The sequence below is a fragment of the Trichoderma virens genome (assembly GCF_000170995.1).
Source record: "Trichoderma virens Gv29-8 chromosome Unknown TRIVIscaffold_2, whole genome shotgun sequence".
In the NCBI taxonomy this organism is placed as follows: Eukaryota; Fungi; Ascomycota; class Sordariomycetes; order Hypocreales; family Hypocreaceae; genus Trichoderma; species Trichoderma virens.
Window position 1 is genome coordinate 2,380,143 of NW_014013747.1, and position 23,597 is coordinate 2,403,739.

Here is a 23,597-nt window from a genome sequence, read left to right on the forward strand (position 1 = left end):
TCTGCACATACGGGAAGGCTGTTTCACAGCACTTTTAAGCCCTCCCAATTTAGATAAATTTATTTTAGGATAACGGCAATGTGAATGTAGATTAAAGCAGCAATATGTCAAGTATCCTTGGAGTGCCCCTCAATGGCGAATGACCAAACCTTCAGCATTCTTTACGAATGCATATACTATGTGCTCCCCCAATTTTCTACCTAGCAGTTTTGCAATATCCCAATCTCGTAATGTCGAGGTTTTGCATGTTTCTGCACCGCGTTGGTTGGCTTGGCAGCATGCACAATGGCGTGGAACGGTGACACCTTGGGCAGAACTTGTGAAACATCTCCCTTCACAGCATTTTTAAGTCCTCCCGACCTTCATCTTCCCCCCATCTATTGGCTGTACTCGCACGTTGCATGGGTCATTTTATTACGCCATATGTATGAGGTCTTTGCGCTCCTTCCTCCATTGGTTGCTTTTGGGACCGGCACTCACTTCACCGGCATTTCACAGCAATTTTAAACCCTCCCAAGGGCTTCGGATTCTCTCCTCATAGAATCATGCGCCTCCTCACCGAACATGTTAACATATTTCGTTACAATATTATGCTATCATGCAATTTCCGCGTTAAATCAAACAGGAAGAAAGTGACAGCCAAGTAAACGCCCACCCACAATACTCTCCATGTATTTCTGCGTCACGAACATCAATATACAGAAAGTGCCCTCGTGTAGACTTCGATGCCGTTTCCTATGGCAAGTGAGATTTCAATTATTCAATACAAAACTTGTTTATGCTGCGTAACGTTTATGGCCTTTGTAATATATTGCTGGCGAAACTTAATCATGAAAACAAATAGGGAAAACAATTCACGAATCCCGCCGGCCTTCTGTCCTAATCCAATATTTTCGTACCAATTTGCAGGTACAATTTTATAATACACTCTCGCTCTGCCACCAACCTTGGTATTTTTATACGCCTTGATCCTTTTTTTTTTTTTGATAACTAAACCTCCCAGTCTCTATATCTTAAGAGATCGCTTATGCCCACGACTCCAGGTTCTGGACGACACATCCAGCCTGGCCCTCTTGTCTACGAACCAGCTTACCGATGGTGTAAACACGCTCGTCACCACTACGGAGAGCCGCTACAACAGCATCAACCTGGCTTGCCTCGACAGCCACCACCATGCCGATACCCGAGTTGAATGTTCGGCACATTTCGGTAGGAGCCACGTTGCCGGCCGTCTTGAGCCACTGGAAGACAGGGGGCATTTCCCAAGTACCGAAAGCAATCTCTGCCGACAGAGTATCGGGGAGCATACGGGGCACATTCTCGAGCAATCCACCTCCGGTGATGTGTGCGAGACCCTTAATGCTGCCGAGCACGGGCAGCAGGCTCTTGACGTAGATCTTTGTAGGGGTCAGGAGGGACTCTCCAACAGTCTTGGAGGTATCCCAAGGGGCAGTAGCGGAGTAATCCAAGCCAGCAGCCTGCACAATCCTTCGCACAAGAGAGAAGCCGTTGGAGTGAACGCCATTGGATCCAAGACCCAAGAGGATATCGCCCTCAGCCATGGCATCTTTTCGGGGGAGCATACCCCCGCTAGTAACGGCGCCCACGGCACAGCCAGCGGCGTCGTAGTCCTCGTCCTTGTACATGCCTGGCATTTCGGCAGTCTCGCCACCAACCAGAGCACAGCCAGCCTGGATACAGCCAGCAGCGACACCCTCCACAAAGTCAGCAGCGGAAGCAAGATCCAGCTTGCTGCAGCCGTAGTAGTCGAGGAACATCAGGGGAGTAGCTCCCTGGACAACCAAGTCGTTGACGTTCATGGCAACCAAGTCAATGCCCACAGTGTCGTGCTTCTTCATGGCTTGAGCAATCATCAGCTTGGTGCCGACACCGTCAATGGCACCGACCAAGATGGGCGCATTGGGGTATCCGCACTGAGAGAGATCGACCTCGCCGCCGAAGCCGCCAATCTCGGCACTGGCACCGGCTCTCTTTGTGCTGGCAACAGCCTTCTTAATCTTCTCCACGAAGTCGTTACCGGCTTGGATGTCAACACCAGCCTGAGCGTAGGTCATGGAGGCCTTGCTTGCATCTCTGAAAGCACGGTGAGCAATGTCCTTGCGGAAGAACTTGCCCTCGAAATCAATGACGTTAGCGGCCAAAGCGGCGTATGAAGCATCAACAGCAGCTCTGAGCGACTCGCCAACGGAGTTGATGGCGATCACGCGACCACCAGACGTCTTGAGCTGCTGTCCATCAAGCTTTGTGCCGGCGTGGAAAATTGTGCTTCCTGCAGGAGGTGCTTGAACGGTCATCGGGGTGCCCTTAGCATAAGAACCAGGGTAGCCGCCAGCAGCAAGGACAACTGTAGCACTGAACTTCTTCTCGATTGACAGATGGCAGTTGTCCAAGTAGCCACCCGTGCAGGCCAGCATGATCTCGGCCAAATCAGTATCGGCGGAGAGCAGAGGCAGCACTGTCTGAGTCTCGGGGTCGCCAAATCGCACATTGTACTCGAGAACCTTCGGACCGGCGGGGGTAATCATAAGACCCGTAAACAACACACCGCGGAAAGGCTGCTTCTCCTGTCGCATACCAGAGATGGTAGGCAACAAGATGTCTCTGTCGACTTGCTGAACGAGCTCGGCGGTAGCAATGTTTGTGGGGGCGTAGCAGCCCATGCCACCAGTGTTTGGTCCCTGGTCGCCATCGAATATCCGCTTGTGGTCCTGAGCCAGGGGCAGAGATCGGATAGAGTAGCCATCGCAGAAGGTGAGGACACTGAGTTCGTCGCCCTGCAGAAATTCTTCAATGACAACCTCGTCTCCGGCGTCACCAAAAGCCTTGTCCACCATGATCTCCTTGAGCGCATCCTTGGCCTCCTGCTTGGTCTGAGGGATAATCACACCCTTTCCAGCAGCCAGACCCGTAGCCTTGATGACGACATCGTGGCTAATGGTATCAAGATATGCAACAGCCTTGTTATAATCGGAAAAGTTCTCGTAGGCGGCGGTGGGGATGTTGTATTTCTTCATAAAGTCCTTGGAGTAAGTCTTGCTGCCTTCCAGGCGAGCAGCCTCCTTGGAAGGGCCGAAGCAAGGAATACCGGCATTGCGAAAGAAACCCTCGACGCCGTCAACAAGGGGAGCCTCAGGTCCAGGGACGGCCAAGTTGACGCCATTGGACTGGGCGAATTGGACGAGGGCAGGGAAGTCCTCTGCAGAAACAGAAGAGACGTTGGTGACCTTGGGGCAAGTCGCAGTGCCACCATTGCCAGGGACCGCAAAGATAGCCTCAACTCGAGGAGACTGGCTCAGCTTCCAAGCCAAGGCATGCTCGCGGCCACCATTGCCGATGAGGAGGATTCGAAGGTCGGCCATTTTGGAAGTGACAAACTGAAGCGGAGTCTCCAAGATATCCAGATCCACGTCTCTCCTTTGCAAGTAAAGATGAGAACAAAGGTCTGTCCAGCACTTGGAGGGGCCAATGTCAGAGGTCACTCGAGAAAAAAACTTCGAGCTCGAATGTCTGCTTTTTTTCCCTCTAATTTCTTCCCTGCCTATTAAAAGCAGCCAATGGGGCTGTAGATCATGTTGAGCAGCTCAGTTTTTCTTCGACTTGGTTGGTGGGGTGGAGGCGGGGCACTGAGTGATTGACCCGATAGCGCTACGATAACGGATTATCGGCGCACACTGGTACCCATACGCGTGTCTCGCAGGGCCGCTCGGCAGTGTGACGGTACTGGTACATGATTGCTTGCTCCCTGCTAGCTTATCAGTAAGAGATTTTTTTTTTTTTCGCGGGGTCCTGCCAACTGCAAACTGCCCCTCTATGGCCGATCGGATGGAATCAGTCATTCTCAAGAGTCAAGGCTCCACAGCAAGCATCGAGCCAATTGAGTGATTGATCAAAGAAGCTGCTGCAACCTGAGCTTCATACCCGGGAGTGGCTATCTGGATTTGTGCGGTTCTCCCTCCACTTCTGATATCTCAAAATACAACCTCGCTCTACTCTGCATCTCCACTGATTCGCCATTCACACACAGTGATCAAGATGGCTTCAGACCCAAAACCAAGTGGTGTCATGCTGTGGGTTGGCTGATTTACGGGTATATTGAACAGCACTTGATCAACTTCCTCAGTGTCGTTGCAGCCCGTGCTGTATAAGAGATTGACTATGGCATGTCCTGATATACTTCAGCGAGCCTAGCCTATCCGATGGAGCCACTGGATGCTGTCATACGGATTCGCCTTTGTCAGTGACTTGGAGAGGCTCGGGGAGGTTATCAAGCGCGTCAACAGGACCTCTAGGGACCGTGACATGATTACCAAGGAGCTTGGCTTTGACTGCCTGATCTGGAACTCAATGGCCAGTGTGTCTGATCGTGATTTCGTCTCAGAGACACTTCAGTGGGGTGCTATATTTATGCAGCACATCTTCTGCTGGCCCAGGACCTGATCATCTACGGCTGAGTTCGGCTTCGCCCGTCTTTCGGATGCTTACTCTACCGGCAGCTCCCTGATGCCGCAAACATCGACAGTCTCAAGCTATTGCGAGACAAGAGTGGCCGTGCTTTTGGTCACATGGCTGGCTTGATACACAAAAGGCCCTCCCCAGCACCTACAAGAAGGATCTGCAAGAGGTCTCTGACAGCATTCATATTGCCAACGGCGTGCTTGCCACCCTGAAAGTGGATGGCGCGATGATGAAGGCTGCTTTAGACCCCTTTATGTTAGCCACAGGCGCTGCCGATTACCTGGTTCGCAAGGGGGTTCCTTTCCGAGAGACGCACCACATCTCTGGTCAATGTGTTGCCAAGTCGGAGGAGACTGGCATCCCTATGAATGAACTGTCGTTTGAGCAGCTCAAGGCCATCGACAGCCGCTTCGAAGAGGGCATTACCGAGACATTTGTCTATGAGACGAGCGTGGAGAGGAGGTCAGCCAAGGGCGATACCAGCAAGTCTTTGGTGCTGGAACAAATCTAGGTCATCACGGTAGCACTAAGCGGAACCCGGGTTTGAAAATGAAAAAAAAAAAAAAACCTGAATGAATGCGTGAAATAGGAAAAACTGTGATAAAAAATGTCGCGAGTTGGATCATCGGATGTGAGAGTGAAGCTGTGCCAAGTTCATGGCTGTTTGGCTACCTCTGAACGGCCTGATGATTCCCACCTTGCTATCAATAAGTGCAGAACAAAACTGGTGTTGTCATACTGAGCCAACTGCTGGTCATCTGCGGGTTGGAATGCATATCCCACAAGGCTGGCGACTGCATGCACGCCCCTCTCCAGCCGGCAACTCTCCTCCAGACCTACATGAGGCAGCTGACCCGAATCAGCAGCACGCGGCGACCACGGGAAGCTACTGCAAGGCATCCTTCAGCCTGAAGCGAAACCTGGCCAATGAGCCCATGAGACCCAGTTTTGCCGTTTTCTCACCACCCAAACCCTCGAGATTTGGCAGAGCTATTGATCTTCCGCTGTGCTGCGGGCGAGTTCAGCTACCCCACACCCCAGCCTTCTCATTGATGATGGCTCAGTTTGGTCATAAGAATGGCCATTTCAGAGGGGGCGGTGCCTTTGTCGAGTGCCGAATTCCAGAATCCATCACATCTTTTCTGCAACCCCCTGCGTCTCATCTCACTCCATTTTCGCATGCGACTTGCGTTTCCAAATCGGACGGAACCATCTTGAGTTGCTGACCACGGATTCTGCTCCTATTGGCCACCCCTCCCTTTTCCGCTTCATGGATCAGGCACGCAGTTTCATCGGGGATTCTATTTAAATGTTTGTTCAAGGTAGATTGCTGGGATACTTTTCGTGTCTTGGCTTTTCTTGTCTCTTGTCCTTCTTGTCATCCTCGAATCTTGTGCCGCCTTCTTTTTTCCCCACCATCTGACAACTCCCGCGCGCTGTGCACGAGGCCCTCGATTTGTGTACCTGCTGACACAGGCTGAGCTGTCTCAAACGTCTGAATATAGTAATACTTGCTCTTGGCTGCCGAGAGATTTCGAAAGCCTATTTCATCATCAGTCATCTCCCGTTTAATCGGTATTTGTAAATAGTATTGTTTTCCCACCTTGCTCAGACTTTCAACATGGACAACCAAGACTTGGACTTTATCCCTTCCGAGGTCGCCAACGAGATGCAGCTGCGAACCAGAAGACACCAGAATTTTGACAAGATCGAAAAGCAACTCATCAATCCCAAAACATCGACCCCGTACCAGTTCTCTGTCAGCAATGTCCTCAATGAGATAAGCACATGGAACCCCTTCGCCAAAGCCATCGTCAAGGGCGATGTCGTCTGGCTCTTCGACAACACCGCCTTCAAGGCCGCCGAGCATGAGCCGTGGCAGGCCGAATTCATCATGGCCGTGTTTGAGGCCGAGCCCAAGTGCACAGTCGCCGACATCGTCGCGGGCATTGCGAGTGCCGTCGGCCTGGCTGACGATGCTGAGGAGCGCAAAACTATTGAGGAGAGGCTGCTGCCGTTTTTGTGGGACATTCAGGCGGCGAGGACGACGACGGTATCGCAGGGGGATTTGGAGCTGAAGCTGGGTCCGAGTGGGTTTAATGGTATTTCGACAAATGTTCTGAAGTTGCTGCATGACAGCAAGGCGTCGTTTACAAGCAAGAAAACCACGTTGAATATCGAAGGAGTTGAGGGTGTCTTGAGCATGGAGACTCATTTTGCAGCTCCTGAAGGCTGGGGGATCATATCTGGTATGGCCTCGCCGCTCTAATCTCTGTCGACTCATGCGCAAAAACAAAAAACTAACTTGGAAATTGCTAGACATTGATGACACAATAAAAATCACAACAACCAGTGATCCCATCGGCATCCTCAAAGAAACATTCATCAACCCCCCATCTCCCGTCCCAGGAATGCCCGAGCTCTATGCAGGCATCAAGTCATTTCTCCCTCACAACACTCCGTGGTTCTACCTTTCTGCGTCTCCCTACAACTTGTATCCTTTCCTCAAGGGATTCCGGGACACGTACTACCCGCCGGGAACCTTTATCCTGCGTGATTCCAGCTGGAAGACTGTGTCCGGGCTTCTGTCTTCACTGACCATGGGCACGGAGGAGTACAAAGTAGACCGCATGAAGAAGATCAATTCGTGGCTGCCCAAGAGGAAGCTCATTGTTTTCGGAGATTCTACGCAGTCGGATCCCGAGGCATACGGCGAGATGTAAGAACAAAAGCCTGTACCCTCATACTTGAAGTAAGCTAACGCTGTCTGCTACCAAGTTACCGAAAGTTCCCCGGCTGGATCAGAATGATTTTCATCCGCAAGGATACCGACTCAGCTGCCTTTGGACTCGCGGAGAAGAATGAGCCGCAGAGATTCGAAAAGGCATTTACGGGTATCCCCAGAGACGCCTGGCACGTCTTTGAGAATCCCGACGAGTGTTTGGATCTGGTGAAGAATGCGGTCAAGAGAAATTCATAAAGTTGAAGTAGCTTTCTTTCTTACTTCTCCTTGTCTTTCCTTTTCACTTCTATTTTCCTTGCTCTTGAGTGGCGCTTGGAGTGAAATGTCTTTGGATATGCTTTTATGATTTCGGAGGATACTATTGTTATTCAAGGATGCCGCAAGATGTAGACATGCAAATACATGTTATTCGTTGTATTCAATTGAGTAGTCGACATATCCATTTACGCAATAACACCCAGTGACTGTTGCCTTTCTCCTCGTGCTTTTACCGTCATCGCTTATCCAGGTCTAACAGAGAATTTCCGGGTATGGTCAATCCAGGCACATATACAACCCATTATGTTCGTCTCCTCTGCGTAGCGACATTAAAAATACCTAAAAACGCCTTTCGCCCACCCATATGCTGTAATCATGCCCACCAAACTGTTATATCCTCGGGTTTTCCAGAGGCCGCTCCGCCGAAGCAGTCCCCAGCAACTACCCAAAAAGGTATGCAACTCTAGTCTTAGTCGCGAAATAATAAAGCCTCTATGAAGCGAATAAGTACTGCCGAATCTGATCAGAAGTCTGCTTCGCCAGCTCCTCCCTGGCGCGTTCTCCAAAAGTAAATTCATCATAGAATAAGTGGTCGTTTGGAACCTCGCACTCTTGGCTGGGTTGAGATGTGCTTACGCCAGTAACGGCTCGAGCATTTGAGATGCAAGGTGTCCAGACATCCAAAAATCGCATCACATCATTCGCAGGTCTGCTGCCTCGGCCTTTGCTATCTCTGAGGCCGGATCGCTGCATTTCTTCTTCCATCATGGCATCCAGGACACTCTTCGCCAGGGTTGTCTGAAAGCCCAATCGTCGTGGGTAAGGTGCGTAAATGAAATCATCATTGGCAGCTTCTCCGGTGTTATTTTTCTCCTGGGGCTGAAGTGATTCTGGGAGATATCGGAGCAAGGACGACATTGTTGGAATTGACGAGGCCGTGTCAATTCCCTCCTCTTCGATCCCCTCAGGCTTGGAGTCGCCCTTCCTTCTCCAAAACTCCATTTGTCTAGACACTTGATCGTTCCACCTTTGATTGAGGTGCGCAGCGTTACGCAGCTGGACGCCCCTCGAGTGCGGGTGAGAAGGAAGGGGGCGGTTCTGCCAGCCTGGAGCGAGAGTAATGTCAAAGAGTTGCGGGATAACGACGCGGAAGCTCTCCATTTTGCGCTCGTCGGGCTTGTTCGCGGGATCGGGGTGTGTGAGAGCCTTGATTTCTTCCTTGGTGAAATTCGACCAGAAATCAGAAAAGGCAGGAGACTTTGGGTTCAACGATTTCCGATAGAGCAATTCGACCTGAGTAAAGATATCGGCGACTGAAGCGTCGATGAGCCTCTCTCCTGTCTCCCGCGGTAGCGAGGCCATGTTCCAAGTCTCCCAGGTGCCAAATGTGAAAACCCATAGCGTCTCCCGAGGCGGTATCTTGGGAGACATGGTAAGAAACCTTTGGACCTGCGCCCCCAAATCGGGGGTCTTTGTTGGCACCGGGTACTGCTCTGGGATGTAGAAGTTGTCGAGTGCAGGCTTTTCCGTGATATTTGCCTGCTCATTAAACATTTCTAAGGCTCGTATCTCCGTGCCGTAGATGCTGTTGGAGGTTAGGCCTGGCTGCGACTCGATCGGAGGGACAAAGGAAAGAACCGAGTGGCATTTAAGCTGATAGAGTAGGACATTAGCATCGTTGGACGTATATATGTATGTACTACTAGGTAGTACGTGTAAGTATATGTATATCAGTTCTCTCCTTACCTGTTTGCAGAGGTGTTCTGGCCAAGATGTATATGTATGCTTGGCATCAGGCGCACTCCCCATCAAGTCCTGCGATCCAAAGACAACAATGCGGAGGTCACCGCCAGAAGTAGCCGATTCAGGCGCGGACCAGTTGAGGATGTGCTGATAACGGTCATCGAGCTGTAACGGAACGAAGTAGAAGAGCATGAGCAGAACAAAGGCAGTGGCGGTGATCTGCAAGATGGATCGCGGACCGCCCCGCCACATGCGATGCGAACAGACGACTAGAAATGCCTTTGCCCGGAGACTCCATTCTGACGACCCATCGCTTGGGAGCTGGTCTTTGGTGAAGACCGTCATGCTGCCACAAGCTCGCGTGGCGAAGGCTAGGGTTCAGGAAGCAGAATGTTCGAACGAGTAGTAAAGAACACGTCGGCTTTAGTGAAAAAACATGAGATGAGATTGATATACTCGTAATGAAAAGAGGCGCTGGTTCCAGGCCCGGGCGTGTATTAAAGCAGATTCGATGTATGGGGATGAGGCGGCGTGAGACCCAGGGGGGATCCGCATGGACCTGTCCAGAAGCGCTAAGCAGACCCCTAAAAGTGATCACCAGGGGCCGGAACGAAGAAGAGCTACAGGTATTGAGGATATATAAGCGGCGATGGATAGTGCGAGGGGAGGGAGAGTGGGAGCGTGTGTCAAGAGTGAGTGAGGATGAGGGTATCGTGTCGAGGGTGGTCAGGCAAACGGCTGAGACCAATGGTGCTATAATAACGGATAGATCGCCGACCCTTAGGCCAAGTACGGAGCACGCGCACGCGAGCAGAGGGCACAGTAAGAAGCATTAGGTACAGTAGGACCAGACGACGGCAGTTGATGCTAGCAGCGCCTAAATGATTATATCCTTGCCACTGAATCCTGACACAACGCCGCGCGAACCAGGTGGTACGTATGCCTGTACGTAAGTCGCCAATGATGCAACTGGAGTCCAGGTACCGGATACAGGTGGGCATCGACTCCTGATGGGGAGAACCAGCAGCAACGAAACTCTGCTGAAGGTATCTGTAACCACTCCTACGCGTATTAAATGCGGGATACAAGTACATAGATCTCATTCCTTGCATAGTTACATGTCCATTGATGCCCGAGTGCTATACCGGCTTTTTTTTTTTTTCTTTTTTTCTCTTTTCTTATTATACCCAGCAGCCGGAATGGCTGAAACGGAGCTTCGTTGCCGCATTGCCGTGGTGGGTTATTGGCGATGCCACAAAGCCGCTTTCGGTGGAGTGGAGACCCAGAAACTGCTCCAAGTACTGACTTGTGCGTTTTTGGTGCAGATGCTACTAGATGTAATCCAGCAGGTCGTCGAAATCGCCTGGTTAAAGAGAAAGCCCGGGCCGATGTCGATGTGGGAAGCTATTGTACTTACCATGTATTAGTCCCCAGAGGATGAAGCGAGCAGTGAAACACAGGCTGTTCGGCTGATAGAATCCGGAGTAACAAACAAGAGACAAATATGGACTTTGAGCCTTGGCCTACGTAAGAGGTTGTTTGAGAGAGTGAGAATGGACGGCGGGAAAATGAAATGAATGCTGTCGTCTTTAATGATGAGGCCGCCTAGTTGGCTTGGACACCCCATCTGGAAAAGGGGCACGCGACAGAACCTCCCATTTGGACAACCCCTTGGATTGCAGAGTACGCGTACTGTACTCCGTACTACAGTATTCATTTACAGGCCATCATCAGATGCTGCTACTACCTGGTAAGGCGTGGAGAAGCACTACATAGGCAAAAGGGTAATAAACAACTTAGCGGCGGTTGAAATAATTCTACTACGTACCTATGTATTACTACCTAGGTAGTATTTCGGGCTGTGGAGGACGGATACCGGCATCTATCGATAATGACCACAGGTTGTAGTCTACTGTAAGACTGCAGGACTGTAAGAGTGCATAGCGTGATTCTCGCAGCCCCTAAGCTCTCATACCCTCGACACCAGTTTCCGGCTAGGTACCCATCCAAACGAGTTGGGAAACAGCTGCAACTGGAAGAGGGGGGTGAAGCGCACACTAGAGAATGCCACCATCGTTAGCAGTCGATGGGCGTCGATCAAACAGCCGCGCCTTGAGCGATGTGGCTTTTCTGCCAAAGCGCTATCGAACCATGGCTCACCCCAGGACTAACAAAGCTGGCTATTATTTTCATGATGATGCTGTGGCTTTGAAAACGTCACTCTCCAGAGAATTATAGAGCAGAGAGCACTCTCTCATGGCTTCCAAGGCTTTGATACAACTAGAACTCACATAGCGCAAATCTATAATTATGACCTGTCATGGAGGACTGGGAGAAGAGAGGGAGACGCAGATAGACTTCCGCTTGCCTTACTGCTGACACATTTAAGCCGCCACAAAGCAGCCCATTTATACTCTGCAAGTCCCAGCGATGTGCTCAGATTTCTCCGAGACCCAGATTTCGTTCCAGCTTTCCCTTCGGCAGTGCCTGCCGGTGAGGCGGTGCCGGTCAGCTACACCAAAGTTGCTCCGGCCCCGAGCCTTCACTCCGTACCTACTTGGTAGATATGGAACATGCTGTGCTTGTAAAGAAAAACCCCGTCTCGCCCCCTTACATGCGCATCCAAGGGAGATTTATTTTCATTTCCTTTTCTCAATAGCGCCTCGTGTGTGTCTGGTAGTTTGAGGGAGGGTAATTAGCTGATGATCACATTCCAGTGAGTCAGAATGCCAAGCAAAGGCGTCGCAACGATGTCCTCAATAGCCACGAGTAGTAGAGGGTACAAGCTACGAGGGTGAGTCCTATCTGTAGTATCTTAGGTAAATACCTCCAGTGCTAAGAAAACCAAGCCCATCACTAAAAGCAATGATGAAGCGGAGCACAACTGTTCCTAGGGCTCGCCAGTAAGCGCAAGCCCTGTTGGAAGCCCGCAGCCTGGGCTGTCGACATTGGATCCAACAATAATCTAGGACTTGGTAGGGCTATCTCGGTCCTATTTGGGAGCCATTGTTTTTTTTTTTCTTCAGCAGGCGATGGATTGCCACGCATCGGCAATCCCCTCCCTTGCATGGCCTTGCAGCTCTCAATCAATGCGATTCAAATTCTTGTCAAAACACCAGCAACCGCTGCTGACATCATCTTCCATGAATTTCGGGTCCCCCGTAATTTCATGGCCACGGCGCACGTGGCGGGACTGGCATTTGCCAACTCGCAGCTGACGCGTTGACAGCTAAAGGGCTAAAGGATGCCTTTTTTTAGGATTAAATCAACCTTGAAGACTTTTGCTAGGACCTGCTGTATCTGTACCTTGCATCTGTCGACATCGCTGCGAGGGGGCTTTAATCCGGCGGTACTCAATACTTGGCATCCATGCCTCCATGCCTCCATACCTCCATTGTTATTAGCGGCTTCCCCTGCTTACCCGTTCTGCCTGGATTTTGTATTTATGGGACTGCCCGTCGATCGCGCCTAGAACGTCACACACACACAGACACCAGCTTCTTCGCCCTTCTGGACCACGGCTGTTTGCGCCGCAGCTTTGGTGGAGAGCATCCATCGAGCAGTTGATTCCGACCTGGTGCCAGGCAGCAGAGAGCCAAACCTCGGAGACGCACAGCTTCGGCCATCGTGACAGGCGCTCGCAGCTGCAGCTCCATCGCCATTTAACCGCCCGTCAGAGGCTGTCCTGGACCCCTCCTAGATCAACATCGAATCGACAATGAATCCGCGAGCTATGATCGCGCCCGCATTGCGATCCATCTTCCGCGTCTAGGCCTCGGACGTCTTGTGCAACATTCGACACTCCGTACGACATGCTCTCCCACCTGCGATTCCACCGGCGGGGGCCCTCAAATCCGACCTCGCCGGCTCCGGACCAATCCTCACCGTCGTCTCTCAATAGCCATCAGCAGTCTCCCTTGAACCCTGAATCGGCATCTCCTCTCGATGCGCAGCTGTCTTCTTCTGCTTCCACCTCCATGCCGCCTACCTTGCCGCCGATAACCCGCGTGACGTCAACCGAACTTAATTTAGAACCTCTTGGGGAGAAGCGGGATGTCGAGAAACAACCGCAGACTGCCAGCCGCCCTCCGCAGGCCCAGCGGCCGGCATACAGCACCGGCTCCGGGTTTATCGGCGGTGTTGCGCTGCGGAACTATCAGCGGAATGTGGAAGCGCAGCAAGTTGACGGCCATGCTCAAGTTTCCCACCCGACGCCCATGTCGAACAATGCCGATCTATCATCCAGGCCAGCGCCACAGGCATCCAGTAGTTCAAAGAGCAGTCTACCCTACTCCTCATCATCTAACCAGCGGCTCTCTGCTTCTCGACTGGCTGGCGAATCTCTGTCCTCGAGTACTGTATTGAATATTGAGCCTCAGAAGGGGAAGAAGGGGCTGCCGTTTCTCAAGAACCCCATGTCAACGTTACTGTTGAGAAGGAGGAACAACCAAAATCTACCGAATGCTTTGCCTCTTCCCCTAGACAGTCGTCTAGACGAGCCTACATATGACCCGCGTATCAAAGGCACTAGGGTTCATGACTTTAGTGCGCCGAGACGCCGGACAAATGCTCCTGCTACTGATACTGTCGCTATCCGCTCTGCATCCTTGGCCAATATCGCCCTGGAATCGGGCGTTGGTCCTCATGACGGGGCGGAGGCCCGAGGCCCAGTGGTGTTGGATGGGCAGCTGCAACGCCGCATGCTGAGCAGTGCGTCGGATCCTGCTCGCCCAGAATCCGGAAGCACAAATTCGCACACAATCGCTCAATCGTCCAGTGTATCTTCTGTTAGAACGGGATCCTCCACTGCTGAGCAAGCCTTTCCGCTGGACGACCATGTCGTTGCTGGACTAACCATGAAGAGCAATGACCCAGCTCTTCAAGCAACCCCCTCAATAGCTTCTCAGGCCACCACTCAAGAGATGGATAATCTAGCCAAGAATACTGGCTCTATACGAACTACCCGATCAAGAAACGTTTCCCTCTCATCCATACCGAGACACATGAAGAGCACCTCTTCGCGATTTAGCTTTGACATGGTTGGAGCCGCCAAGCAGGAGAAGATCCTAGAAGAAAGGCACCGACAGCGGGAGTTGGATAAGAAGGCTGCACAGGGCGAGCCAAGGGACTCCCGCTTTGACGACTTCGATGAAGATGCCTTTGATTATGACGCCATGATGGACGATGATGGATTGGAAGAAAAAATTCCTGGAATTAATGCCGATTATGAGGATGAGGAAGAACCGTATCTCGATGACCAATACTACGAACAGGAGGCCCAGTATATCGAGGATGAAATAGACCCAGATGACGACCAAGAAAACTTTGCCGGCTTCACGTTCCAGCGGTCTAATCCGACCTCGTCTCTAGCGACTCCACAGAGCGGAGGCATGATGCCAACCCCCAGAGACGCCGAAGGCGAGGTCATAGGCTGCGCTATGACAAAAGACACACCGGGGCTCTCGAATCTTTCCTTATCGCCTGAGTCGGGCTCAGTCCCAGATCAGGGGTCCGATACTGTGGTGTCTGGTCTGGGGATTCATGGGGTTGATGCTGTTTCGGCCTCTTTCCAAACATTGAATTTGGAGGCAGCCTCCGTCCCGGTCCCTATTGGTATGCCACCGCCACCGGGCACGCATCGCGGGATCAGTGATGACGACATCTATTTTGATGAAGGCATGGCTAGCTTCGGTGGTGTATTCGCCGAGGATCTTGCCGGATCGCCTGTGGATGACGGGGTGCCTTTTGACGAATCAATATTCGACAATGATGATACAGATCAATACGGTCGACCTCTGCCAGGAGCTTTTGCACTGGCAAAGTCGGCGCGGGAGAAAAATGGCCAAGAATGCCCGAAGGAAGAGATGGAGCAGCAAGAGTCTGAAATGACCTCGCAGCAACTTTCAGAGCAACTAGTAGTTGCTCAGTCGGCGATGCAGGCCACTGCGAGCCTCAGCACAGAGCACCCAAACGAGAATGATGTTGCTGAAGTTTCAAGTGACTTACCTCCGTTATCTGAGACCACTATTGTTGCTCCTCAGCCGACAGCCTACAACGCAAATCCTATTGCCGCCTATCAGGCGGCTCTGGCTGCAGCTGCCCAGAAAGCAGCGGAATCTGGCCATTTCGAACGTGCAGCAGCGCAGTCTCCCACCGACATAGATACTAATGGCCAAGTGTCTACGAACTTTGACGAGTCAGATGCGCTCCGTGACTACGAGTACGACGACTACGGCTATTCTTACGATGATATGGATGACTTTGAGATGGACGATGATGCCATCATCGCGGAGGCCAATGCTAGCGCTCTAGCTAACGATTCCGACGGGTGGTATGGGCAAGAGTTTGGCTTTTATGCCGCTCCAATCAATAATCATGGCTCGAATGCCAACCTTGAGGACAACGGATATGTCGCTGGTGGGTTTTTTGGCCCTAAAGGCGCAAGCAATATAAATCGCAGCATAAGCGGGCGTGTGGTCTCTCGAGAGCCGAACCTGACCCCCATCACCGAGCGATCTGAATATTCCAACAGAAATTCTCTCATGAGCCTCGGAATGCCACCTATCAGCGGCACTCCCATTCTTCAGAGCCCCGGACTGGCTCAGCTGGCTATGATGGCGGATCGAGGTGACGACCAGATGAATCTCACAGCACTCCTCCGGCTGCGGTCCAAAGCATGGGGAGGCTCGCAAGCTAGCTTGGCTTCCAGTAAAGATGGTTCCCCAAGGTCAGAAAGAGGGGACGCTCCAGGTTCACCAAGAGGACCTGGCTTTCCAGCCGGGTTTCCTCCCTCCACCGCCGGTCATACACGAAAGAATTCAGTCTTCTCCATTGTGAGTCGCGATTCGGATGGTAGTGTTCCTGCCAGCCCTACCCTTACAATGCCCACGTCAGCCCTTGCCCACAGCTCGTCAGTTGGGCCCGATTTCATGAATCGAGACGCAGACATGGCTTCAGCCTGGGGGGCGATCTCAACATCCCCGATCCAAATGGGACCGAATATCTTACAAGAAGGTATTTCCCCGCTCAGCGATCCCCATTATCCTTCTGCCTTCACAGTAGCCAATGCACAACAGCATGCTATGGGTAGCAGTCAAGACGCCTCAATCGCAGAGAAAGGCCATCAGCGGCAGAAGGGATCGACCGATAGTATATCTTATATGATGGAAGAAGAGAGCGGGGAGACGCGGTGGGTCATGGAACGCCGGCGAACAGGGGAATTTGGGCAAGTAGAGATTTTGGAACGGGAGGTAGTAGAGGGGGGACGTATATAGGAACATGTCGATTCGGCGGCCGGACTGAGCAAACATAAACTCGACTCGCATGACGATTACGGGAACGACATCGATGAAAACGATTGGTCACAGGGCCTAGATGGATGAGAACGGCGCGGCAAACTTGAATGGATAAAACTGTACGATACGAGGGATTTTGAAGCGATTCTACACGCGACGTCCTCCAAGAGGAATCTTCTCTGAGTACTTGGATGTATATAAAAGGGTATTTTTTTTTCGGGTCGGGTCCGTTTTGGATTGCGGAGGATAATGGTGTTTAGGGGTGTCTGCGGCGGCTTGTTCCTGCAAAAGGCCAAAGAACGTGATAGACATCTAGTGCTTTTGAACTGCTGCTCAGTAACTTTCTGGGGCGACTGCATGAGGCGCCCCTTTTCTCATAGGATACCCCCTCCTATTTGGCTACGGAGTGGTGAGGGTAGAATTTCGTAGCTTTGGAATACATGTTTTTTTTTTTTTTTGGCTTCTTCTAATTGGCGAGGATAAGTGATTATAGTAAAGCGATTCCTGGTACTTTATTTAATTCACGGCAGCGTGTTGATTTCGATAGCAGTTACGGAGTACAGAGAATATCTATGGATCGTTAATAGAGGGATTAAATGGTTGACACTAAAACCAGAGAAGGCATTGACACCTAGGCAGTCAGGATAGTAGATACTAGAGGAGTATATCGACAAAGGAGCCGTGTATTTGCTCAAGTAAAAGTAAATAAGGGACCTTTTCTCTGCGTCTTATTACGACACTTCGCCGGGATGCTGGGTAGTCAAATTAGGGTGCTGAGTAGCTTTCCCCTAAATAAATGACAGAGCTTCGCTGGAAAGTTGAAAATGCTGGCTCCTTATTACGAGAGAGTATCACAAAACCTAGCATCTAAAGCGGGCATTCACAAAGCCACTAACAAGCTGGAAGGGAAAGCTATCTATTACAGCAACATGTTACTAAGAAACGTGGATAAGATTTTGGTGAACTTGCACATGTACTCTTGTCAGTGTTCCGGTTCCCGGTCCCGGTCCGGCCGGGTTGAACATCTCCAGAGCGGCCCCAGAAAATATGTGGTAATAGTGTCTCGCGTATGGGCCGATCTAGGAAGCAAGATGCCTAAATATACAGACCGTTACTAGCATATAGGAGAGCGTAAGCTTTATTGAACCTCTCATGTTGATTATAAATTCCATCTCTATAAGAGAGTGTTTCCAAAAGATAAGGCCCAGTGGCTTTCGGACAAACGCAACGGCTGTAGTGGGAAAAGCCTACGGAGAATACATACAACTTGAAGTTAACGCCGTTACATGCATGTCACTGTCCTGTCTGCACATGTGTTCTCAACGCAGAAATGGAGGTCGAAATGCCAGGGGGGCTGTGCCGTGCCATGCAGTATAGATTGCGCCATATCTGGACCGACCCCGGGGGGACGATCGGCTCTCGGTGATTCGTCTGCTCTTCTGTGCGAATAAAATGATGCAAGGCGATACTTACCATGCAACAGAGAACCACATCGGGCAATTGGCAGTCATGTCTTACTGTGTAAGATATGTCATTGAGGTATTAGTAAATGCCGTAGCTAGTGAAGCCGCCGGTGACGCCGTCAAAACCGATTCCTCAGCGCTCTGGACCGGCAGTGGCAGAGCTGGACGCCACGGAATCTGGGGATGGCTTCTGGCTAATTGCACGAGTCTTGAGAGTATGAGTGATGGGCGCTATATACCAAAAGTGGGAACACGTTCCGTAATGGCTACAGATTGATGGCCTGTTTAGGTAGCCCGCAGCGAGAAGAGCCATATCGACGCGACAAGCACATGTAATTTCTGTAGCAACATGCCCCCTTGCCTGGCAACCTGGGCCGGAATGCCCACTCACACTTGACGTAGCACGCATTGTAAGCGCGAACATGGGATGGGAAGCGGCTCGGAGGCACATGAAAGAGAGAGAAACAAACCGCGGGGTTCCAAGGCATGGCCAGGGCTGACAGTTTCGCGATGTGTGGAGGTGGAGCAGCGTGGTTGGACGCATATGCATGCAGGACGACGGACTGGGAATGGCCAGTGAGACTGTAAGAGAGAAACGAAGTACAAGTATGAGGATATCTTGGCAGAGCTGAAGGAGAATATCTCGCCGAATAATTTTCTTCTTCTTCTTTTTGGAAATGGACTCGGGTTTGGACAAAAGAGTGGTTGTGGTCGAGTGAGTATGTCTTTTGACAACAGAATACTTGATTCTGGCGAGCCGATGGCGTTGGATCGACGATGTCGTGGATGGAGCTTGCAACTGGTGATTTCGCGGAAGCTAGTCGAGTCGACGATGCGTGAAGCCGCCCCTGCTCCGATTCTCTCCGTTAGACCCTCCCGCATGCCCGTATTTGAAGCGTTGAGCGAGTGGGGCATCAAGCATGTCGGTTTGGCGGCTTTTTCGAAAAGAGCTGAGATGTTGGCCCTTGTCCCTCTTCTCCGTACTCCGGGGTCATCATGTAATACATACAAGCATAAGCATCGAACTGGGCAATATTTCGGGCTTGCGCCTCCGGCCCCACGCAAAGCACCTTCGGCCGCTGTTCCCCGCAGATCAGGAGATGCGTGGCACGATGATTGCTCGGGGGCTTGCGAGCGCGATAAGACCAGAGCTTGGTGTGGGTGGTTCTTGTGGTGATGAGACGCCTGGTGGACTCTCCGAGATCCCGAATTCGGACAAAGGCTGCCCCCCCGGTTCTCGGCCCAGCGCTACAGCAGCTGCAGGCGCTGTGTTTTAGGTGGTTTTAGTTGGTCTTAGGTGCTTCGGGTGCCCAAAGGCGCGCTAAGTTGCCGTTCTGGCAGCCTAAACATGTGGTCCTTGGGCGGGACTTCCCAAACGAGCTGCGAGGTGGTAAATGGCATTACGCACCATTTTTAATTTTTTTTTGTGCTTTATCGCCCATCGCCCTCCGGACCTCCGGCGTGTTTTATTAATTCGCGAACCTCCACTCTTCGCGCCTCGATTTCGACATCCTTCTCCTCCATCCACTTGCTTTCTAATTGATCTTGCAGCTTCTTATATACCCAATAGCCCCCGCTGCTCCTGACTTGGGACTCAATTCACGTCCAAACCTCAGCCCTTCTCCAGTAGTCTAATCTAATATCACGACAACCCCGCCATCAACTTTCCAACCCTCTTCCACCAACCCCCTCTTTCAAATCAAACATGTTCGCCACCAGAGCTCTTCGACAGGCCGCTGTCCACGCGGAGCGGACGCCTCTGATCCGATTCCTTGGACCCAGAGTCACTCCTGGTAAGCACAATCGCTCTCATCCTCCCATCTGCCACACTGGTGATGAGGGACATTACGTGCTAACGTGGCATTTTTCCCCTCAGCTTCAATCGACCACACTCCTCAGCCTCACCCCGCATCTCCTTCAGGAAAGCTTCCCGAAGGTTTCACCGCATACTACGGCAGCGGCGATGCTGCTGCCCGACACAACTCTTTCGGCGCCTACCGTGACCACGCCCAGCAGCACGGCCCCCTCCAGAGGACCATCAGCGCTGAAGCCGGCATTGGTGGCTCCTCTGGCTACCAGCTCGGCTCTATCAACCCTCCCAAGGGTGTTGCCTTTGATGTCTCCGAGCTCCCTACCCGCTTCCACCGCCAGCCCATCGACCTGTCCGAGATCGAAGCTATCGAGTCTGGTGGCGCAGCTTTTGCTTAATGAATGACGGTGGAAGATGGTGGACGAGAAAGATGGAATCCCAAACTGGATGATGGGATTGAGAGGGGAAAAATAACCTTGTTTAACGGCGGTTTCTACAACAAAACGGCGTACCTCGGCACTGACACTCGATCAGAAGCGAGGTGTTGTGTACGATGATGATATTGTATAATTGGGGGGTGCTGTTGAGAAGGGCCAAGGAGAAGCCCATTACTGAATAGGTCGTCAAAGACTGGGCCGAGACGACGAACGATGCAGGCTGCTTCGCGCATAGGGACTAATCGGTCAGACAGATGTGGACTACACTTTTGTGGCTGGCTATTTTTCAGCTTATTGATTCGAGGAGGTCCTACAACTTGATGACGAAGGATACCCCGCCGAACAGAGACGATGCTAATCGTGCTGGGTCTCTTCGCGTCTTGCGGGACTTCTGGCCAAGGTTTTCGGCTATCTCTTATATCCCTCAACAACGCTGTTGTTGGCCGAGTTGCTGCAGTAGAGAGGTGGATTAGTGCCACAAGGCGCAAACATTTAGCATTACACAAAAACCCCTTTGAGAAAAGTTTAAAAAGTCGATACAAAAAAAAAATACCAAATATCATTTCAATCAATTACATCAGATATCCAAGTGCCTTTGAACTGTAGCTCACTGAATGAATGGCTGTCTACCTGTATCTGCGGCGTCTGTAGAAGCTAGGGACGACTAAAGTGAAACATGCCAGCGCTGCTTGGTGCCTAATTTTATTTAGTATATTAATGAGAAGCCATGCTCGCTAGCAGAATGGAATTCTTTGCTGCGTAGGGCGTGGAGTCTGCATGTATTCTATATCTCGGCTGAGCAATATGGTAATACAAAATGTCCTTGAAGTCCAATTAAAGAGCATGATTGGCTGGGGGGCTGTATATAAAGTATACAGTGAAATGCTCAACTTGAATACTGTATATCAGTACACTTCTCACGTGTGACCATACAGTGTGTAATTTCAACTCCCATTATCTATTATCGCTGCCCCACTAGCCAGGGTCGCGATAATGACATCCACGTCGTCTCTTTATCGCTGCTCATGACAGGAGCTCAAAGCTCCCCGTTTTGCCAACTTCGCATCCCATGGAGGCGTCACCACTGACACGCCAGCCTCAACCAGAGGTCTTCGTCCCCAAGATCATCGAGCTTTACTCAGCCCTTTTCAAGGTTTGCCCACAACTGCCTACATTTCCCTTGGTTGCGAGACTATCCAGCTAAATCAGCTACCAAGGTATTCACTTCCGGCTGTAGCTCTTCCCTCTCATTGGCATGCGCCCGAGCTGATCGACGACGACATATTAGGAGGAAGACGATGGCGACAAGTCGGAGGGCTTCTGGAGGGAGTTCTTCCTGTTGCGACCCGATCGCCCGACGCTGAGGAAGATCCTAAACGACATCCATCCGGCCGATTTACTGCTCTTGGAGGGGCGGACGAGAGAGCTCTTTGGCCAAGCTATCGCGGCAGTTAAGAATGGCAAAGGCTCGGCCCCTCTATATGCTCTTGATGTGCGCACTGCTACGGAAATGAATTGAGCCCCTGATTCTTGGGCATTTTTCATGGCTGACATCCTATCTAGACCTTGAGCGTCTTTCTCGCCTGTGTATTGACCAAGAAGCACTCGCACCCGAGCTCCGACATTATAACCATACTGGCCGGTCTGGATCACGTTGATACTGTGTTTACAGATTTCGTGAGCACGCTTGATGGAATCATACGCAATGGGACAAACTGTGTGTACACCTGTCAATATCTGCTAGATGCTGTACCAGTAAGCTGACGGATGGAACGATGGAAGTGGATCTGAGTCACAAGGCTATTGAGGTGCTACTAGCCGTCTCAGCCGGCGCATACCAGACGACGCTTCTCACGTACATGATACAGAGGGACCTCTTCCCCTCCATTATGAAGGTAAGCTGCAGCGGCAAGACCAAAAAGATGGGGGCCGACGGCTGGATGCTCACCAAGCATTGATTTCTGTGATAGTTTATTCAAAGTTCAGAGCAGCCTGAGCAAGGCTTGGAACCATTTACCCTGTTAGGGATACTCGCCAACTATAACAAGTTTGAGTTCCAAAATCCATATCAGCTACGCTTGAACGATTTCGTCAACGACGCCGTCATCCAGAAAGTCGTCCGCTGCATTGGAGATGCATGTCATACACTGCGATCGGATTACATCGACATTCAAGATGACCTTCCGGAAGGTTGGACGTTGAGTAGTACTCTGAGCATGTTTGGACTTGGGGCCATTACGCCCGGACCAAAGCCGGAGAAGAAGCCTGTTTATGACGCTGCAACAGCAAAGCAGCTGTTTACAAAATTGTAAGTGACTGCCAAGCTCCATTGAAGCAGTGTCGACGTATAATAGACTGACAGACTTTAGGCCTGGACAAAATGCCGCCATTTTGCTAGCAACATATGACTTTTCCCACGCGAATAAGCTGTTTTGCTTTCATCTCGTAACCCTGCCCGGCGAGAAGGGAAAAGAGCGTCCGATGGCCAACTATCTGTCACTCACATCCTATCTTCTGCAGCACTCTCACTTGTCGTCTCGAGCAACGTATTATGCACATCTTAATTTGATGGTGTTCCGTCTGCTGATCGAGGACCCGGCCATTTGCAAAAAGATTTGTAGCGACGAGTCCAAGACGTCGGTACGGCTCTGTCGACAACGGCAGCCGTTCTTGCCCCTTGTCAAGGGAGAGCGTGTCCTTGCCGCGTGCGTTCTCGATACTATGTTGGACGGCATCAATCACAACCTGAAGCGGCGGCTGGACGTCAGCCTCTACGTCCTCTGCTTGGGCATCATGCTACGGATCATCTCCTATCTTTCACGGTCTCGAACGAGGTTGGATTATCACTGGTCCGAGTTCTTCCGGTCATTGCTATCGCTCATCCGATTCCTCAACACGTATGCTTCGGATCTGAAAGATTTACAGCACATTGACACAATCCTCGACCATGTCGTGAATCTGGTGGCACTGTCGCTGTCTGCAGGCGAGGCCTTTTTGCCAACCCCGGCCGCATACGACGACCTCTTTTACAAAGTATTTGAGTCAGGCGAGGTGCTTGCATCCTTCAAGGAGAGCTACCGGCTAGGAAACCGCAACAGCAACTCCATTGACACGCTGATCAACGTCAGCGCTCACTATAAACAGATGCTCACCGAGAGGGGCAGCTCGGAGAAGAAGCTGCCGAGCAACCTGACGACGCACCAAGTCGCCGAGGTGATTAAGCAGGGCTACGAGACGCTCAGCATTCAGGCGAAGGAGGGACTGGACGGGTGGGAGAGATATCGGGAGGCGGACGAGAAGATTTTGCTCAAGAAGTTGGCGAGGACGGCGGTGGGGGATGTGATGGGTATGGTGGAGCGGCAAAATTACTAA

The 23,597-nt window shown here is 51.4% G+C and overlaps 8 protein-coding genes across 8 annotated transcripts; 6 read left to right on the plus strand and 2 right to left on the minus strand.

The window, feature by feature from the left end:
- Positions 1-794: 794 nt before the first annotated feature.
- On the minus strand, positions 795-3,380 carry TRIVIDRAFT_77915 (uncharacterized protein; the record flags this gene model as incomplete). The annotated part of the gene is made up of 1 exon (XM_014105375.1): positions 795-3,380. The coding sequence occupies one exon, from the start codon at positions 3,378-3,380 to the stop codon at positions 1,026-1,028; it is 2,355 nt and encodes a 784-aa protein (XP_013960850.1).
- An 850-nt stretch (positions 3,381-4,230) lies between these two features.
- TRIVIDRAFT_218799 (uncharacterized protein) lies at positions 4,231-4,987 on the plus strand (the record flags this gene model as incomplete). Its single annotated transcript, XM_014105376.1, has 2 exons — positions 4,231-4,414; positions 4,548-4,987. The coding sequence occupies 2 exons, from the start codon at positions 4,231-4,233 to the stop codon at positions 4,985-4,987; spliced, it is 624 nt and encodes a 207-aa protein (XP_013960851.1).
- Positions 4,988-6,097: 1,110 nt separating this feature from the next.
- TRIVIDRAFT_90574 (uncharacterized protein) lies at positions 6,098-7,678 on the plus strand (the record flags this gene model as incomplete). The annotated part of the gene is made up of 3 exons (XM_014105377.1): positions 6,098-6,725; positions 6,796-7,195; positions 7,255-7,678. The coding sequence occupies 3 exons, from the start codon at positions 6,098-6,100 to the stop codon at positions 7,454-7,456; spliced, it is 1,230 nt and encodes a 409-aa protein (XP_013960852.1).
- A 291-nt stretch (positions 7,679-7,969) lies between these two features.
- TRIVIDRAFT_69570 (uncharacterized protein) lies at positions 7,970-9,565 on the minus strand (the record flags this gene model as incomplete). Its single annotated transcript, XM_014105378.1, has 2 exons — positions 7,970-9,130; positions 9,224-9,565. The coding sequence occupies 2 exons, from the start codon at positions 9,563-9,565 to the stop codon at positions 7,970-7,972; spliced, it is 1,503 nt and encodes a 500-aa protein (XP_013960853.1).
- A 536-nt stretch (positions 9,566-10,101) lies between these two features.
- Positions 10,102-10,974, plus strand: TRIVIDRAFT_69571 (uncharacterized protein; the record flags this gene model as incomplete). Its single annotated transcript, XM_014105379.1, has 6 exons — positions 10,102-10,153; positions 10,201-10,266; positions 10,412-10,528; positions 10,567-10,616; positions 10,648-10,747; positions 10,931-10,974. The coding sequence occupies 6 exons, from the start codon at positions 10,102-10,104 to the stop codon at positions 10,972-10,974; spliced, it is 429 nt and encodes a 142-aa protein (XP_013960854.1).
- Positions 10,975-13,032: 2,058 nt separating this feature from the next.
- TRIVIDRAFT_50031 (uncharacterized protein) lies at positions 13,033-16,494 on the plus strand (the record flags this gene model as incomplete). Its single annotated transcript, XM_014105380.1, has 1 exon — positions 13,033-16,494. The coding sequence occupies one exon, from the start codon at positions 13,033-13,035 to the stop codon at positions 16,492-16,494; it is 3,462 nt and encodes a 1,153-aa protein (XP_013960855.1).
- Positions 16,495-19,676: 3,182 nt separating this feature from the next.
- TRIVIDRAFT_77920 (uncharacterized protein) lies at positions 19,677-20,795 on the plus strand (the record flags this gene model as incomplete). Its single annotated transcript, XM_014105381.1, has 2 exons — positions 19,677-19,771; positions 19,855-20,795. 2 exons carry the CDS (start codon positions 19,684-19,686, stop codon positions 20,184-20,186), a joined length of 420 nt encoding a protein of 139 aa, XP_013960856.1.
- A 487-nt stretch (positions 20,796-21,282) lies between these two features.
- On the plus strand, positions 21,283-23,597 carry TRIVIDRAFT_141525 (uncharacterized protein; the record flags this gene model as incomplete). The annotated part of the gene is made up of 6 exons (XM_014105382.1): positions 21,283-21,378; positions 21,514-21,717; positions 21,825-21,944; positions 21,986-22,120; positions 22,196-22,533; positions 22,595-23,597. Coding segments are annotated over 6 exons (1,896 nt in total), but the record flags the coding sequence as incomplete, so codon positions are not given.